The sequence below is a fragment of the Myotis brandtii genome, unplaced genomic scaffold (genome assembly GCF_000412655.1).
Source record: "Myotis brandtii unplaced genomic scaffold, ASM41265v1 scaffold24, whole genome shotgun sequence".
Classification (NCBI taxonomy): domain Eukaryota; kingdom Metazoa; phylum Chordata; class Mammalia; order Chiroptera; family Vespertilionidae; genus Myotis; species Myotis brandtii.
The window spans coordinates 898,124-915,364 of NW_005359063.1; the positions used below are offsets into that span (position 1 = coordinate 898,124).

At 43.3% G+C, this 17,241-nt stretch overlaps 2 protein-coding genes across 14 annotated transcripts in view; both read right to left on the bottom strand.

Annotated features, from left to right (window-relative positions):
• Nucleotides 1-8,477: 8,477 nt before the first annotated feature.
• On the bottom strand, nt 8,478-10,837 carry CCDC89 (coiled-coil domain containing 89). The gene has a single exon (XM_005866861.2). The coding sequence runs from the start codon at nt 10,399-10,401 to the stop codon at nt 9,295-9,297; it is 1,107 nt and encodes a 368-aa protein (XP_005866923.1). The 5' UTR covers nt 10,402-10,837; the 3' UTR covers nt 8,478-9,294.
• Nucleotides 10,838-14,903: 4,066 nt separating this feature from the next.
• SYTL2 (synaptotagmin-like 2) overlaps nt 14,904-17,241 on the bottom strand; it is a 73,462-nt gene continuing 71,124 nt past the window's right edge. For all 13 annotated transcript variants that reach the window (XM_005866867.2, XM_014540228.1, XM_005866866.2 and 10 more), the window contains 2 exons: nt 17,017-17,222; nt 14,904-15,985 (listed from right to left, as the gene is read on the bottom strand). In XM_005866867.2, coding sequence (XP_005866929.1) covers nt 15,840-15,985; nt 17,017-17,222 — 352 coding nt within the window. In that variant the 3' untranslated portion in view covers nt 14,904-15,839. The remainder of the gene's footprint in view (nt 15,986-17,016; nt 17,223-17,241) is intronic.

Here is a 17,241-nt window from a genome sequence, read left to right on the forward strand (position 1 = left end):
CGGCGAGGCCCCGCGATGACTCGCCCTCGCCACCCAGACAACGGCCCGGCCGGAAGGCAGCGATCTCGCCCCAGCCCCGCCCACGGCGTTTCGCGCTCCGGGCTCTAGTATCGCGAGATTTCAGGGAGGGATGGAGTGGGAGTCAGTCCTGCGTTCCAGTGATGTCCTGTTAACAGCGGCAAAAAATCAACAAAACCCCGAGTTTATGGGGGGAAACAAAATGTCTCTCTGTATTCTGGCCTCCACTTCCAGTGAAACTACTGTCTCAAAACTGATCTTTTAGGTAACAATTTTTAAAATATATATATATTTTTTTATTGATTTTAATGATGAGAGAGAATCATCAATCAGCTGCCTCCTGCACGCCCCCTACTGGGGATGTGCCCTTGACCGGAATCGAACCTGGGACCCTTCAGTCCTCAGGCTGACACTCTAGCCACTGAGCCAAACCGGTTAGGGCTAGATAACAACTTTTTAAAAATATATTTTTTTTATTGATTTCAGAGAGGAAGGGAGAGGAGAGAGAAACATCAATGATGAGAGAGAATCATTGATCGGCTGCCTCCTACAGGCCCTGCGCTGGAGATTGAGCCTGCAACCCAAGCAACCGGGGCCTGTGCCCTGACTGGGAATCTAACCATGACCTGGTTCAAAGTTCTGCACTCAGCCATAGCCACACCAGAGGGTACCAACTTTTGAATAAGTTTAAAGTTCTCCTGGATTGCTTTTAAACTTAAGACTGGTGGCCAGATCCCTCTTGAAATTGCGCCGTTCCCCTTCCGTTATAATACAAGATCTTTTCACTCCAACACTTATAGAGTACTGAAAGAAAAAAGGTAAATAAGTAAGGCATTCATATATAACTTAATTTTTCCAACTTTTTCTTATAAAAACTTCCAAGCATACAGAATATAGTACAGTATTCACTCTAATTCAACCCAATATCCAGACTAAACAATTAACGTATTGACATATGTGCTTTACCTGCATATAAGTGTTTGTAAAACATATTTTTGCTGACTCAAAAATCCCAAAATTGCAGGTGAGACACACCACCCCAACATACTTCAATATGAGATCTCTAAGAAATAAGGACATTCTCTTTTATAATCATAGTACCATTATCAGGTCTTGAGAAAATGAACAATCATTTGTTAATACTATCTGCTACCCAGGCCCTATTCAAATTTCCTCAGAATAATCTTTTATAGCAAATATTTTCTTTTGAGTCAGGATCCAAACAAGAGTCACTTACTGCATTTGGTTGCTATTTCTTTGTGGGATTCCCCCCACCTCAATTTCTCTTTCACTTTTTAGTTTTTCTTGATATTGGTTTTTTGAGGAGACAAGGTCAGTTGTTTTGAAAAATGCACCACATTCTGGATTTTTTCCTCATAGTGTTGTTTATCTTTGTTCCTTTAATCCCACAAGGTATTTGAGATTGGAAGCAGTTCCCAAATACATTAGAAATAAAACAATTAAAATTTTTAACAACCACAGCCACTGAAAACATAGGTGAAATAGGAAGGAAGATAAGGAGTTCTTAAAGAGGGAAAGGTTAGTGTCCAAATAGTGGAGACATAGAAGCAGTGAGAGAAAGAGAGAGAGAGAGAGAGAGAGAGAGATTTTCCTTTGTTTGCTCATGAGTAAAGTGTAAGTGGTATGAATTCCTTAACCTTTCTTCCAGTTCTTAGGTTTTAAACTTCTCTAGGGAATAAAGTAGCAGATAACCTCAACAACAACTACTTTTATATGGCTATTTCTTAGATGAATACAAAGCAAGTTCAAGGAAAGCTGGACACTGATAGGTCCCCAATATCCAGAACAGTACCTAGTACAGCTTAGGCTTCAATAAATATTTCTTGAATAATTGAATGAAGAAGGTTTCCAGTTTGGGCTGAAGGCATAATACCTAAGGCCAATTAATGAAAACAATTATGCCAAAGACAAAATAATTATGATCTATGGTAGCTAGAAGAATAAATAAATGGCTTCCATGTCCCTTTTAACCTTCAAAATAGGAAAGATTTTATTAAAATAGAATACTGTACAGTTCAAGGTGATATATGTTCTAATCTGCCTTGAGGTACAGGTGTTTTATGTGACTGGTAATCCCATCCAACTGCATTTTCTCCTTAGGAAAAATTCAAAATCATGGATTGATTTATTATATTTTCCCCAAATTACAATATTTTGGTTTAAATATACATGGCATAAGAGCCTCTGCAGTTGGACTAAGAGTCAAGTAGAAAACTGAAAGAGAAGGAAGTTTTTGCAAGGTAGCCGCAGAATACAAAAAAAAGGCAAGTGAAGCAAGAATAAACCCAACACAGCTGGTATGGCTCATTGGTTGAGCGTTGACCCAAGAGGTCGCTGGTTCGATTCCTAGTCAGGGCTCACTGGGTTGTGAGCTCTATGCTCAGTGGGGGCCATGCAGGAGGCAGCAGATATATGTTTCTCTTTCATCAATGTTTCTATCCTTACTTTAACAGAAATGCTTCTACTGTCTAGCCCAGTGATGGCGAACCTATGACACGCGTGTCAGAGGTGACACGTGAACTCATTTTTTTGGTTGATTTTTCTTTGTTAAATCCCATTTAAATATGTAAAATAAATATCAGAAATATAAGTCTTTGTTTTACTATGGTTGCAAATATCAAAAAATTTCTATGTGTGACACGGCACCAGAGTTAAGCTAGGGTTTTTCAAAATGCTGGCACGCCGAGCTCAAAAGGTTCGCCATCACTGGTCTAGCCATTGATTTGAGATGGGTATTTTTATTAGATTAAGCTCAGTTACAGGAAACAGATACCAATCCAGCTATTTTAAGCAGAAGAAGGTATAATACAGAGAATGCGTGCCTGCAAAGTCATTGAAAGGACAGGAGGAGTGGGCGTTAGGCTGGGTGATCAAGAACGCCACTCAGTGCAGTGTGGTCAATCAGGCCGATAAGTAACTGCTACCTCTGCCCCGGTTGGGAAAGGAGTAAATAGAAAGCTGGAATGCTGGCTTCAAGAGCAATGCTGCTGCCAAAACTCCCTGTCCCATATATTATGTTGCTGCCTAACAAGTTACCCAAAACCTTAAATAAACAACAAATTTTTGCTGATCATGTGACTTAAAACAACAGTATACGTTCATTATCTCCCAGAAATACTGTTAGTCAGAACTCTGTAATTGTCTTAGCTATGCAGTCTGGCTCCAGAATCCTCATGGAATTCAGTCAAATTTTGGCTGGGGCTTCAGTCATCTGAAGGCTTGACTCAGGCTAGGGTCCACTTCCAAGGTGGCTGGCAGGTTGGTGGAGAGGAGGGTACCTCATTTCCCCCTCCATGTGGGCCTCTTCCCAAGCTGTGTGAGCATCCACACTACATGGTGTCTGGCTTTACCCAGCGACCAAGGAAGCAGCAGCAATGTCCTTTATGATCTAGCCTCAGAAGTCACATATGATCACTTCTGTAGACTCTCTTGGTCACAGGACTCCGACCTTATTCACTGTGGAAGGGGACTACAGAAGAATGTGAATACTAGGAGACAGGAATCATTAGGTGCTATCTTGGGAGCTGGCTACCATATCCCATAAAACTAGTGAATGCACATTGGGATGCTATTGCAGAAAAATGTCTCCAAAAATATGCCTGGCAACAACAGCCAAAGCAAGGGAAAAGGGCCCCTGCCTTATTTGCATCTTCCAAATATAACTGCAGAGGAGTCTGCAAATACAGTTTGCTTTGTGTCTCTTTGTTTTAGCTTTTCCATTTCTGCAATACAGGAAAGCACATTTAAAGAGGGATTAAAATAGATGATAAATACCAATCCATCAAATTCTCCACAAAGACCATGACTTTGTGGTACTTCAGCACCCATACAGACATTTATAGAATATTCTATAGCAGAGAATTGGAGCAGCGATGGTGGGGAATGAAGCTGAGTCAGGGTCGCTGCTTTGCTGAGTGGATATAGCAGAAGGACAATAGTGCTTCAGAGGGCAGAGTGCTAATTTTTTAAAAAGAACAACTGTCATAGATTTAAACTGATATTTTCAATTCAAATTTAACATTAAGTGATTCTCATTCTTTCATTTGTATGTATATATAATATACTTTAAAAAACAGCTTTAATAATGCCAATATTACAACTAACCATAAAACTAATCAATGCAATTTACTAAGATTTCTTTGTGGTTCTAATTCTCCTTGGAATATAACCCATGAAAGAAATTCATCAGCCCGGCTGGTGTGGCTCAGTTGGTTGAGCGTTGTCCCATGCCCAGAGAGGTCACTGGTTCTATTCCCTGTCAGAGCACAAATTTGGGTTTGGGGCCCCATCCCAGGTATGGGTCCTGCAGAGGCGGCCAATTTATGTTTTTCTCTCATCAATATTTCTACCTCTTTCTCCCTCTCCCTTCCTTTCTCTCTAAAATCTTATTCATTAAAAATGTTGTTTTCTAGAGTCATTTGGATAATTCTTTTCCCTATATGGTTTCACCAATGTGAAATTCATACCATGTTCTAATCATATCTCTCATCACTGAAAGTTTTAGCTCCCTGATTTCCTTTTCACCCAGCAAGACCATAGTTAAGGTCACCCAGGAAGTGATAGGATTTGAATTCAGGCAGTCTGGTGCCAATGCATGCCTTCACACACTGCACTGACACCTTGACTAGTCCAGTGATCAAAGATCTGGGCTTCTTACTGGATTTGAGTGGGGATGGGGTGAGGGGAGGGTTGAGCCAGATTACGAAGGGTCTCATATTTATGGAGGTAAATATGGATGTGAGTTAATGGGATTAATCTGGCCACGGAGTCTCTTATTAGAGTCTACTGTGAGTGCTTAGCTTGCATCCTGGACGATGTGGCTATTGGGAGAGGCATATTTCTTACCAGGAACAGGCGGCTCTGTGAAGGCTTCTGAACCGCTGTCTTCTCATGTTTTCCTCATCTCTTCTCTTGGGCGATTCTTACACATTCTACAGACTTTAGCCTAAGTGACACTTCTAGGAAAAGCTTTCCCTAACCTCTCCTGCATTATGTTGGGAAGCCCTGTTATGCACTCCTATGTCATCCCATCTTTCAGTATTTTTCTCACTAGGATGCAAATTCAGTGAGAAAAAGGTCTATCTTGCTCACGTTGTGTCTCAGAGCTTAGCATAGTGCCTGGCCAATAAAAGGATCTCAATAAATATTTGTTAAATCAATAAAACATATTATATCAATAAATTATTAATTAAAAGTGAAAGCTCAGAATGGCTTTGTCCGCCCTGCCTTTACCATCTTTTGTTTGTCTGTTAGGGCAAAATCTAAACTAACAACCAAAGTCTAAAAACTTGAAATGAGAAACTGGCTTTCTAAAATCTAAAATTTAAACAAAATAAAAATAAATAAATAAAATCTAAAATTTAGGTCTTAGACAAATGTGAAAATCCACAAGAAACGCTAATATATTTAAATCTTTAAATTTAGGAGAGAACTACTAATCATTAGGAGGCACTTCTTAGGGTAGAAAAAGATGTTGCCATTAGCCACACTTTGTTAGACATTTGTGAAAGTGGCAGCTTCCAGCCAAATGGTCTGACCCCGTTATGTCAGGCCATATTTGGCTCTACTAGTATATAAAATGTTTTTTTTCTACTCAGTTCTTGGAGAAAGAAAAATCTGCAGGCTTTTTGAGGCCATCTACTCAGAAATAGAGCCTACTAGGAAGTTAAGCAGTTACGAGCAAGGTTCTTTTATTTTTGTTTTATCTTTTCGAATAGGTAATATATGCACATGGTTCAAAAGTCAAATGATATAAAATGGTATACACTTAGAAGTTTCCTTTCCACTCCTATCCCTAACCACCATAGCCCCCATACCCTTCCACATCACTGATAACCACTTTTATTATTTAATAATCCTATATAATAAAAGGCTAAGTGACTGTTACAGCAGAATGACTGGAATGACTGGTCGCTATGACGTGCATTGAGCAGGCGGCCAGGTGAGCGGTTAGGGGTGATTAGGCAGGTAGGCAGGTGAGAGGTTAGAAGCCAGTGGTCCTGGATTGTGAGAGGGATGTCTGACTGCCGGTTTAGGCCCGATCCTGGATGGGGCCTAAACCGGCAGTCGGACATCCCCCAAGGGCTCCCAGATTGCGAGAGGGCACAGGCCGGGCTGAGAGACGCCCCCCGTGCATGAATTTTGTGCACCAAGCCTCTAGTAAAATAATAATTTTAAGCGAAATACATATTTTCTCAATATGTATTTATGCAACTACCTCCCTCCCAATCCCACCCCCAGTGTTCTTCCAGATGCGCCCTTACTACCCATCTAACGAGGAGTCACAGGGGCCAAGTCCTCTACTGGACTGCAACTCAAGTATCAGGACCCAAGATTCCCTTCCCAAATAACCCTCCATCCGCTTCTAGGACCCACTTGGCTTCTGTCCAGGAGCCTCCTCTTCCTTCTTGAAGGCTGTGCACAAAACCTGGTTTGGAGAGACCACCCCCAGAAGGCAGATTGGCACAAGTGGGTGGAGCTTGGATAGGCAGGTGTGGGGGTAGGGGAGGGAGGGGCGCTGGTAGCATGCATACCAGGCCCCAGGCAGAGGCACGGAACCTGGGTGGGAAGAGGAGGGCTGGTTTGTGGCTCCAATTTGTGCGCTTGCCTCTCTCCTTCTCCTCTCCCCCTAAAATAAGGGGCCAGCCTGGCTTTACATACCTATCGTATGTTCACAGCCTACGATAGTTCTATCTGTAGACATGCTTCTCTGCACCTCCTCCCAACTACTTATGGTTTCCCCAGATATTCTGGACGTTTCTATAAACCTCCATGACTTTCTACACGATGCCGTCCCAAACCTTTCTCCCTTTTCTTCACCTGATGAAATTCTACTACTAGTTATCTACCAACCAGTTGGTATACCAGCTCCTGTGTCAGTGATCACTGCAAATCCTCTCTACCCTCCAACCCTTACCCCCAGGCAGAGTTAGCTGCTCTGCATGTGTGTGCGGGGGTTGAACAGGAGGTTATTCACTGGGATCTCATGACACCCCCTGTGGAAACACCCCATACTGTATGTAATTGCCGTTTGCCCCTAGACTAGACTGTGTGGAAGCTCTTCCAGGGCAGAAAACATGGTTCTTCATGCTTATCCCAGTGCCTGCCCCCAGAGCCTGGCACTCAGTGGACAGTCAACAAATCTTTCAGTGTGGTAGTGTCATCAGAATCTCAGCTTCCCCCAGGGACCACGTGGCTTTGGGCAAATTACTGAATCCGGGTTTCCTACCAGTATTATTATTTTTTAAATAAAAATGAACATAATTACCTTCTTGAACGGCCCTAAGGATTAAATAAAACAACCGTCCCAAGTACTTCAGCATAATAATAAATAGTATGGGCTCGATCGAGGATAACCATGATTAAGTTAGCTCCTATATTCTGATCCTAGGTAATGCGTAAGAGGAAGTAAATAGTCCTTCCAAGCCAGTGACGTGGTTCCCCCAAATTTGTACTTAATGTTGCAATCTTAATAAAACTGTGGGAAAATTGTTTTTTTTAAAAACATGCCCCGGGTAAGGGTGAGGCTTGAAAATTGTTTATTAAAAAGGTACCAAGTGCCCTAGCTGGTTGCTCAGTGGTTAGAACATTAGCCCTCAGATGGTAGGATCACAGGTTAGATTCTGATCAAGGGCACATACCTTGGTTGCAGGCTTGATCCCTGGCCCTGGTGGGGAGTGGGGGCGACATGTGGAGGCAACCTCTGTCTCTCCCCCTCCCTCCCTTCCACTCTCTCTCTCTAAAACAAAAACAAAAAACAAACAATGGGAAAAAAATACCCTCAGATGAGGATTAACAAACAAACAAAAAAAAGGTATCAAGTAATATTTTTTAATGAATCCAAAGCATTAGGAAACTCTTGGCACGCTTGACACAAAATGTGTGAGAAAGTACCATATCACAATCTGTTCTGAGAGGTTTCACAATAATGCTTATCAACGAAGAACGGGGAAATAAGGAAGCATCAAGTGTATTTTTTATAACTACCTCTTTAAGAACTTCATATAATTATAACTGTATTTGTTTTTATTACTACATACTTCACTATTCCTATAAAAAGGCTGTAGGTATACCTATATACATTCTGTTTAGATGTTTTAAAAAAGGTAATTGCAAAACATGCCAGTAAAAACAAAATAATTATTAAGTTGCTATATGTATCATATCTAGTCTGCTATCACTTGTTTCCCCAAATTCAGGACATTTGTCTATCAGTATATTGTACAATATTAAATGAATTTGCTGCTCTTTGCATTCTTGTACCTCTAAATCCTGTTTTTATTAAGGAGAAAGACCCCCCCCCCCAAAAAAAGGAATGTGATCTAAGCTTGTAGGAAAAATCAAAGCGGGTTGATTATACTTATTTGAATTTTTTTTTAAATTCTCACCCGAGGATGTTTATTAATTTTTAGAGAGAGAGGAAGGAACGGGGGGTGGGGGTGGAGGAACATCAATCAATTGCCTCCTGTCCGAGTCCCACCCCTGACCAAGGATTGAAACTGAAATTTAAGTATGTTATTACCTAAATTATCCTGACCGAGAACCAAACCCACATGGAATGATGCCCTAAGCAAGTGTGCCACCGGCCAGGACCACTTTCTTATTTGAACCTTACTGCTCATACAGCCTGATTATAATAAAGTTTGCTTAATGATCTCAATCTTTGTCTTCCAAGCTAGGGCAAATAAAATAAAAAGGATACTGCTGTAAAGCTGATGAAGCAAGCAATTGCTTGGCCTGTTACAAAATCAGACACTTTTTTTCCTGCAAGTTGTCCATGCTCTTCGTATGCTATTAGCTGTTATAGCTTACAGTCTCAACTATGGGAGACTGAAAACCCTATAGTTTGCAAACCTATTATCTACAAGGGCTAATTATACTAATTCTTTTCACAACCAGCACATCTGATTGCCCATTATAGAGTCACTGAAATCTACAGGAGCTGCTCATTTAAAATCTTTGGCTATATGAAGATAGCTCAGGTTGAGAATAAATATGTATTATGGGAGAGCTAGAGATACTAATAGCAAACTTAGGAAGATTTTCAAGGAGTAAGACAAAATCTGGCAAATCGTGTATTCTAAGTGACAGGAATGAAAAGTAGTGTTAGTCTTACAAAGTTAACAATATCATAGTAAAAGTAGCTTTTCTTTGAGTTGTGCTTAAAAAATAGAACAAGTTGAAAAACATCTTGACTCTTGCCAAGGCACACAAATTTGAATTCTACACTGGAGGCGGGAGGAAGCCGAAGCTTCCTTATGGAAAGAGATGGCGGAGTTTGGCATTGAGTTCTTTCTCCTTGCTTAAAAGATCCAGGCTGTGCTTTTTGAAGGCTTCTGACTGCAGCCTGAGCTCGTCGTAGGCCTTCTGGATCCCAGCTATCCTGCGCTGGAGTTCCCGGACTCTCAAGTCGCTGTCCACAGCCACCGCCTCTTGCTCAAACCGCTCTAGCGCTTGTCGCCTGGCCACCTCTGCGGCCTCCAACTTCTCCTCCAGCTGGCGGATCTCCGCTTGCTTGCTCTGAAGCACCTTGCCCCTGTCCATGGAGAGCTGGAGCAGCTCCTCCTTCTCCCGCGTGACCACCTGCAGCCTGGCCTGCAGCTCCTGGCTCAGGCTGCCGTGCGCCTGCTCGGCCTTCGCCATCTGCTCCACGGCCTGCTGGTGCTGCTGCTGGAGGCTCTGCAGCTGGCTGCGCAGCTGCTCTGTCTCCGCGGTGTGGGCGCTGGCCTGCTGGCTCTGCAGCTCCAGCAGCTCCTTCTCCCGGGCCTGTGCCCGGCAGGCATCCTGGGCACACCTCTGTTTCAGAGTCTCCAGCTCCGCGGCCAGGGCCTCGCTCCCGGCCGTGAGCTGCAGGACTTTGGCCTCCTGGTCCTTCAGAGCCTGGCTGAAGAGGCTGTTGTTCTCCAGCCTCAACTTGTCGTTCTCCTCTCTCAGCTTGACGTTCTCGCTCTTGTATTGGTCCTTGAAGCGGATCATCTCCTCGTGGTTGGCCGCCAGGGTCATGAAGCGATCCTCCAGCTTCCGGGCATGCTCGCTCTTGGCCTTCAGCTTCTCGGCCTCCAGCCTCCCCTTCTCCTCCAGCTCCGTGTTGAGCAGCTCCAGGATCTGACAGCGCTCCAGGGCCTCGTCGGACCTCCGCTTCAGGATGCAGATGAGCTGGGACTGCTCGTGGATGCGGGAGCAAAGCATCGCCTTCTCGCTCTTCTCCTCCTCCGACAGTCCCCGGAGGTTTGCCAAGGCTTCCCTCAGGCCATCCATTTCCTTAAACCCCATCTCCTCTTCCTGGTTTTCCAGGGTTTTGTTTTGCGTATCCAAGGGCTCTTCAGAGGGTGGGGTGTCCACCCATCTCGAGAACCTGCTCATTCTCAGGCTCAGGTGCTCTCTCCACCGTGGGCTGACTCCGCACTCTTTCCGGTTGCCAGGGGCTCCGGGCGCTGTCCGCAGCGGTTTCCCCCAGGATGGAACCCCGCGATTGGTGGGCGGGTCTTCAGAATGCGGTGACGTAACAGGGGACCAATCTGGCGGGGCTCTGCTTGCCTTTCTAACCAATCCCAGCTCTCAGATCACAGCCCGGGGTCTGGCCTCTGCGGCACAGGGAGCAGATGCCAACCCTCCAGGTTTGCAGCCAGCCTCAGGGCAAGAAAGAAACCGGACTCCACCTCATCTGGTTGAAGTAAACAAATCGAGCTGGCAGCGACTGCTCCTGCCTCCTCTCCCCACCTCAGTTGTCATGAGACTAGGTCACCGTCTTTGGAAACACAGTTGGCTCCTTTGAAAACTGCAGTCTGTAAATACAAAGTAGCAGCGGTGCGCTGAGAGCCGGGACCCTAAGTGCCTTGAGTTTGCATCTGTAGTGCTCGGCACAGTTCAGCAAAAGAGCAAACCCCAGTGAAATAAATACTCTTTTTTTAATGGGTATTCAGCACTCCCTGTTTTTACTCACGAGCAAAATAAGGTTACAGAAAGAAGCTTAATGAGTGACATGGAGATAGCAAACATCCAAACAGAAGACAAAGAACCAAATGAGGCTTACCGTCATATAACGCCCATTTCAGAGGAATTAAGTAGTTAACTGTAAGGAATAAAATAAAGCCTGACCGGTATGACAGCTCAGTGGTTGAGCGTCAACCTATGAACCAGGAGGTCATGATTCAATTCCCGGTCAGGGTACATGCCCAGGTTGGAGGCTCCATCCCCATTGTGGGGCGTGTGGGAGGAAACTGATCAATGATCCTCTCTCATTATTGATGTGTCTATGTCTCTCTCCCTTCTGCCCTGAAATCAATTAAAAAAAAAGAATAAAATAAAAATCAAAGTATTAGAAGTGGAAACTAGAAAAAATAAAGGAAACCATACAAGTTCTGGGTCAGGAAGGACTTTCTCAGCTTAAACATTGTGTAAAAGAGGAGTAAGGAAAAGCTTGCTTTGACTTTGTTGGACAGTTGTATATAATTTAAAAAGTTGGGCCCTAGCTGGTCTGGCTCAGTGGATAGAGCGTCTCCCGTCAGGGTACATGCCCAGGTTGCAGGCTCCATCACCATTGTGGGCGTGTGGGAGGAAACTGATCAATGATCCTCTCTCATTATTGATGTTTCTATGTCTCTCTCCCTTCTGCCCTGAAATCGATTAAAAAAAAAGAATAAAATAAAAATCAAAGTTATTAGAAGTGGAAACTAGAAAAAATAAAGGAAACCATACAAGTTCTGGGTCAGGAAGGACTTTCTCAGCTTAAACATTGTGTAAAAGAGGAGTAAGGAAAAGCTTGCTTTGACTTTGTTGGACAGTTGTATATAATTTAAAAAGTTGGGCCCTAGCTGGTCTGGCTCAGTGGATAGAGCGTCAGCCTGCGGGCTGAAGGGTCTTGGGTTTGATTTCTTTTTTTTTTTTTTTTTTCACTTGTTGATAGATGCATGTTTGTTGTTCACAATTTGTATCTTTACCTTTTTCTTCTTCCTCTTCTTAAAGGATACCTTTCAGCATTTCGTATAATACTGGTTTAGTGGTGATGAACTCCTTTAGCTTTTCCTTATCTGTGAAGCTCTTTATCTGACCTTCAATTCTGAATGATAGCTTTGCTGGATAAAGTAATCTTGGTTGTAGGTTCTTGGTATTCATCACTTTGAATATTTCTTGCCATTCCCTTCTGGCCTGCCAAGTTTCTGTTGAGAAATCAGCTGACAGTCGTATGGGTATTCCCTTGTAGGTAATTGAGTCTCTTTCTCTTGCTGCTTTTAAGATTCTCTCTTTGTCTTTTGCTCTTGGCATTTTAATTATGATGTGTCTTGGTGTGGTCCTCTTTGGATTCCTTTTGTTTGGGGTTCTCTGCGCTTCTTGGACCTGTAAGTCCATTTCTTTCACCAGGTGGGGGAAGTTTTCTGCCATTATTTCTTCAAATAGGTTTTCAATATCTTGCTGTCTCTCATCTTCTGGCACCCCTATTATTCTGATGTTGGTACGCTTGAAGCTGTCCCAGAGGCTCCTTACACTATCTTCGTATTTTCGGATTCTTTTTTCATTTTGCTTTTCCGGTTGGGTGTTTTTTGCTTCTTCGCATTTCAAATCTTTGACTTGATTCTTGCGCTCCTCTGGTCTGCTATTGGGTGTCTGTATAATATTCTTTATTTCAGTCCGTGTATGCTTAATTTCTAGTTGGTTCTTTATCATAGCATCGAGGGTCTCATTAGTTTTCGTGACTCTCTCCTCAAGTTTATTGACAGCTTCTAGCACATTTTTGCAAGCCCTCAAAATTGCGATTTTTAGCTCTATATCCTCCATTTCTGTCATGTTTTTTTGTCTCCGCATTTTTTATGCTTTCTTGGTGCACCCCCTAGTGGTCTTTGTGCGCAGTCTTGTTCTAGTTGAGCCTTGATTGTTGTAGTTAATACTAGAGGGATTTGACCACCAGGCCGACTGGCTGTGTGAATCAGCTGTGTCTGCCGCGGAAAACTTCTGTCCTCTGGGGAGGTGCTAATCTAGCCTTTGCCTGAGGCGATCTGGCAAATGGCTCTGCGCAGGGCTTGGGCGGGGCGGGCTCAACAGGGCGGGCGGAGGGAGCCGTTATGGTGCCCTCAGTCCTGTTCCCAGAGGCTCTGCTTCTCAGAACCCCCGGAACCGCTGCAAACCTCGGAGGGAAAGCTGCCTTCCAACTGATGCCAGACACTCCCGCTTCTCCCGTTTGGGTCCGAGTCCCCAGCGATTCGCCCGTATCTGGAGCTCAGAGTCTGAGACTCCCCCCTGACCGAAAACGACAACCGCGCTCTCAGCCACCAGCCCGCTTTGCGCGCGCACCTCCGCACCTGAGTATTTTCCACACTGCGCCTCCTCTGAGCCTCGGTGTGCTGTTATTTTTCCTTCTAGTTGAAGAGTCTCTCCTCAGCCAGCCTTCCTGTGGTTCTGGGTGATGTCCGTTCCATCTTTTAGTTGTATTTTTGAAGTGGTTGTTTGCGGCAGCAGTCTGCGGTGTTTACCTATGCCGCCATCTTGGTCTCTCCTCTTGGGTTTGATTTCAGTCAAGGGAACATGCCTGGGTTGCAGACTCAATCCCCAGTAGGGAGCATGCAGGAGGCAGCCGATGAATGATTTATGTTATGTCTCTCATCATTTATATTTATCTCTCTCCCTCTTCCTACTTCTCTGAAATCAATAAAAAACATATTTAACAAATTGTGACCTATGAGGTGTATAATTTAAAAAATGGACCTCTGAGGTCTATCCAGCCTCTCCTTCCTCTGAACTTGCCTGGCATTTTACCCCCTAGCTCTAACCAACTATGGAAGGTCCCATTAACCAGCCAGCTCCCTGGTTCTGTTTGTAGGTGTTCTCTTTGCCTAGAATGCCTTTTCCCACCTTGTCCTGTGCTGCTCTAGTATTTCGCTCAGTATTTAGTTCAGAATCACCTCTGTGAAGCCTTTCCTGGCCCCAACATGTAAAATTGACCACGCACCTCTTTCAGTGCACTCACGGTAGCCTATTTGTACTGCTAATGGAACGTGTCAAAACCTTATTGCATTCACTGTTTACCTGCTTGCCTCCACGTATTAAATGCTGAAATCAAGATCAGGGACTGTGTCTGTTTTATCCTTGATGACTAAACCAGTGCCTGGCACACTGAGAAAACTCAGATAAATGTGTGTTGAATGGATGTTAACTGCCTGGCCAGTGTGGTTCAGTGGTTGAGCATCAACCCGTGAAACAAGAGATCACCAGTTAGATTCCTGGTCGGGGCACATGCCCAGGATTGTGGGCTTGATCCCCTGTAGGGGGCATGCAGGAAACAGCCAATTAAAATTATCCCTCTCTCCCTCTCCCTTCCTCTATGAAATCAATAAAAATATATTTTAAAAATTAGACAAGAATGTGTTTTCTTCAAAGCTTTTCAATTACTTTTAAAAAGTAAAGCCTCGGCCTAACCGGTTTGGCTCAGTGGATAGAGCGTCAGCCTGTGGACTGAGAGGTCCCAGGTTCGATTCCGGTCAGGGCCATGTGCCTTGGTTGCAAACACATCCCCAGTGGGAGGTGTGCAGAAGGCAGCTGATCGATGTTTCAATAAAACATCTCTTCCTCTCTGTAAAAAATCAATAAAATATATATATATATATAAAATAATGGTTCTGACTCTCTATCCCTCTCCCTTCCTCTCTGTACAAAATCAATAAAATATATTTTTTTAAAGATAAAATAAAAAGTAAAGCCTCTAATAAAATAGCCAAAACTGCCCACTTAGAGGAAATCATGTCCAATGTGCAATAAATACTGGAGAAATATTAGCCTAGCAGAATTTCTTTAGCCTTGCTAGGGAATTTAGATTTTAGGATCCCTAACATAAAGTATTTCATTTAAAATAAGAAGTCAGATTAATTTGACAATACATTTAAGTCATAATAATTTATTCTAAGGATTTTTACAAAATACTTTATGAAAATTATACATATATAGGAAATACAGTATAATTAAACAATTTACATTCTAATTAAAACTTTGTTGCAAAGCATGTCTGTGACCACTCTCATGCTGCTTTCATATAGTAGAGTTATAAGAAAAACAGAATTTTACATATGCAAGGTTTTTGTTTTATATATATTCTATTACAAAATACAGGCTTGAGACCTAGCTTAGGAGAAAATTAAGCCAAAAACTGAATTCCACTTATGGCCAGTGGGTGGCACCAAAGCACATTCGAGACTGTTTTAACACTGGGAAAAGGGAAAGCAGTTTCTCAAGACAGAAAGTACATGCAGTAAACTTGGTCTCGCCCTAATATGGAATTCCGTATTTTATAGAGATGACAGAGTAAATAGTTTTCTTATGGTCAAATTCTTTATCATCACTGATATTCTGCCTTCCCCCCTCCCCCCTGCACCATAGGAATATCTCTATGTCACTGTTTTTCACAACCTATGTATTTGCAGTTGCTGTAAGGAATTTCATTGGTCAAGAGGCAGGCTTTGCTAACCGTAGCACAAGACTGGTGTGAAGCACATGATGGAAAACTAGAAAAATTTTCCTGTTAACACCCCACATTTAATAATTTTTTGGGGGGAGGGCAGCTTTTTCTTTGAAGCAACAGGTGGATTTTCCTAGCTTTCTCCAATATCTTCTTTAACGTTGGAGTCACACATATGTTATACATTTTGTTATTGTTTAAATACCGTGGGCCTATAACCAAAGAGGCACATGCAGGTTGACTTTAAAATGAGTGCCGACAGATAGGAGGTGCTGATCTCTGTCCACATGGTCAGATTTTCAAGATCAGATTCCACCTGGTTAGTAGTTTTCAGTGGAGGAGCCAGTGGACTTTGGGCTCATTTGGAAATCCTGGCGATCAACAGCATTCTGAGAGGCAGGGTTGCTTCAATCCAAGTGTTGGGGGAATTTACCATCTTTTCCCAGAGAGCAACTTCCTCTGAAGTGGAGTCCATCCAGTCCACTTCAGTATCATAACTTTTACCTGAAAAGAAGCTTTGCATTAAAAAAGGAATAGGGCATCGGGGAGTGGGAGGGAACTTGTTATTCTTTTTAAAAATATATTTTTTCTTGATTTCACAGAGGAAGGGTGAGGTAGACAGAGATAGAAACATCAACGATGAGAGAAAATCATTGATTGGCTTCCTCCTGCCCACCCCTCACTGGGAATCAGGTCTGCAACCCGGCCATTTGCCCTGCGGGGGAATTGAACCAAGACCTCCTTGTTCATGGGCTGATGCTCAACCACTGAGCCACACCAGCCGGGCAGTCATTCTTTAATTATAAGCACCAATGGAAGTCAGCTAGGAAGAGTTTTAACATCACCAGGAGGGCAGATCTGGGACTCACTATAAGAAAGAACTGTTGAACCATCTGAGATGAGTACTCTATTCCCAGAGTAATGGTTTCTCTTCTCAGTCATCTGAAAGCTAGATGACAATCTGTCACAGGCATGGGGGAATGGTAGGAAGGATTCCCACCGTGGGTTAGAAGTGACAGTAGGTAAGCTCTGAGGGAGCGTGACTACAGCTTTAGCGTTGAGCAGACTCAATTTGAATCTCGGCTCCGCCACTTACTCTGTTACTTAATTTCCTGGAATGCCAGCTGTTCTGGAGATAACATTAGTAACTACTCATCAAATTGCTGTTAGGATGAAGTGAAATAATGCAAATAAAGCACTCAGTACAGTGGCCAGTGCTCCATGAATGTTAGTTACTATTATTATTCAAAGCACACTTTTAGCTACGAAGGGCCATAATGTTTTTTTAGGAAAGAGTAGAGACAAGAGCTCTTCTGTTCCCCCCACAATAAGGTAAGCCCTCCATGGTAAGACACTGTACCCTGTTAATCTTCATATCCAGAGCCCGAAGCACACAGCTGGCACGCCTTCACTCACTCATTGCATTACACTTAACGGAAATATCTGTGTGCATTAGGAAGGAGCACAGCAACAAACCTCTAGCATCTCCAGAAGCATTTGGCTCACAGAAGATTAAAAAATGTAACAAATATTACCGGTTCCAAAGCCGATCCGAAGACCTCCCAAAAACTGGTTGGTTAATTTGTAATGGTCCCAGACGGTAAGCTCTACGCAGGCTTCCGTCAGATCTTCAGGCCTGAACCCATCGTACACCATGGTGTGGTTGAAGACAGGGTTGGTGGTCTTCCCCACAGCTCTTGTCCTCTGGCGACTTTTCCGACTTGTATCTGGCAGGATGATACTACCAAAGGAAACATGAT